The sequence below is a fragment of the Oxyura jamaicensis genome (genome assembly GCF_011077185.1).
Source record: "Oxyura jamaicensis isolate SHBP4307 breed ruddy duck chromosome 24 unlocalized genomic scaffold, BPBGC_Ojam_1.0 oxy24_random_OJ71463, whole genome shotgun sequence".
Taxonomy (NCBI): domain Eukaryota; kingdom Metazoa; phylum Chordata; class Aves; order Anseriformes; family Anatidae; genus Oxyura; species Oxyura jamaicensis.
In genome coordinates, this window is record NW_023304673.1 from 1 (window position 1) to 1,257 (window position 1,257).

At 70.7% G+C, this 1,257-nt stretch overlaps 1 protein-coding gene across 1 annotated transcript; it reads right to left on the bottom strand.

Moving 5' to 3' along the window:
* Positions 1-128: 128 nt before the first annotated feature.
* Positions 129-1,216, bottom strand: FOXRED1 (FAD dependent oxidoreductase domain containing 1; the record flags this gene model as incomplete). The annotated part of the gene is made up of 4 exons (XM_035312914.1): positions 129-464; positions 564-668; positions 749-878; positions 990-1,216. Coding segments are annotated over 4 exons (717 nt in total), but the record flags the coding sequence as incomplete, so codon positions are not given.
* Between the last annotated feature and the right edge of the window lie 41 nt (positions 1,217-1,257).

The window sequence follows — 1,257 nt, forward strand, 5'->3', positions numbered from 1 at the left end:
GGGCAGCTGCGGGGTTGGGGGCAGCGGGGAGGCCTCAGCAGGAGGTACATGGGGTGGGGGCAGGACACGCAGCCCCCCGTCACCCCACGCAGCTGCCACACCGTGCATCTCTTTATTTCCACCCCGGGCCCCGCAGCACCCCTTTTTGAGGCGGGGGGGGGCTCCCGACACCCCTTTTTTTTTCGGGGACTGGGCGGGGAGCTCCCGGCTCAGACGATGGCCGCCTCCCGCAGGGGCTCCCCAGCCAGCAGGCGGCCGGGCGCCAACCTCTCCACATCCACGGTGCTGCAGCGGCCGTGCAGGAGCAGCTCGGCGGCAGCGCGGCCGGCGGCGGGGGCCTGCTGCAGCCCGTGCCCGCTGAACCCCCCCACCACGAACACGTTCTGCAGCTGGGGGTGCCGGCCCAGCACCCCGTTCTGGTCGAAGGTGTTGTAGTCGTAGTAGCCGGCCCAGGCGCTCCTCACCTGCATCAGAAACGGGGTGTGAATAGGGGCACCCCCCCCCCCAAAACCCTTTGGTTTTTTTTTTTTGGGGGGGGGGGTTGTCGAGGGGGGGCACCCTACCTTCAGCGTCTGGAAGGGGGGCACGCGGTGTGCCAGCCGCGGCCAGACCTGCTCCTGGAAGAAGCCATGGTCCACCTCCAGGTCCCCTGTGTCCGGCTCGTCCCCCTGCGCGGGTGACACGTCAGAAGGGTGTCCCCCATCCCCCCCCCAAAAAAAAACCACGCTGCCCCCACCCCGGGACGCACCTCGGGGGGGCTCATGCCCCCTAGGAAGTTGCCGGCGATGCCCTCACGCCGAAAATAGGCCCCCGAGGTGTCGATGAGGAAGGGGCACTCCAGGCCCGGCCCGTCGGGGCAGTGCCACACGTAGACGTACCTGCGGGCACAGTGCCGCGTCCCCTCTCCGTTTTGGGGCTAAAAAGCGCCCGAATAGGGGCAGCGGGGGGAGGGGGGCGGGGAAATTCCAATGTTCGGGGTCGGCACCGACCTCTTCCGGGGCTCGATGGGAAGGGGGGCTGGGGACCCCCCCGGCAGCCCGGCGGTGGCTGTTTCCAGCAGCTCCCCGGTCCAGGCACCGGCGGCAGTGATGACGATGGCGCAGGCGACGGGCTGCTGCTCGGGGCTGTCGGGGAGGCGCACCTGGGGACAGCGGGGACGATGGTGGGGGGGGGGGCCGGGGGGCCCCCCAAGCTGGGGCCGGGGGGGGCCGGGGGGGGGGAAAGGAGAGTACAGGTGTACCAGTGCCCGGTGGTGGC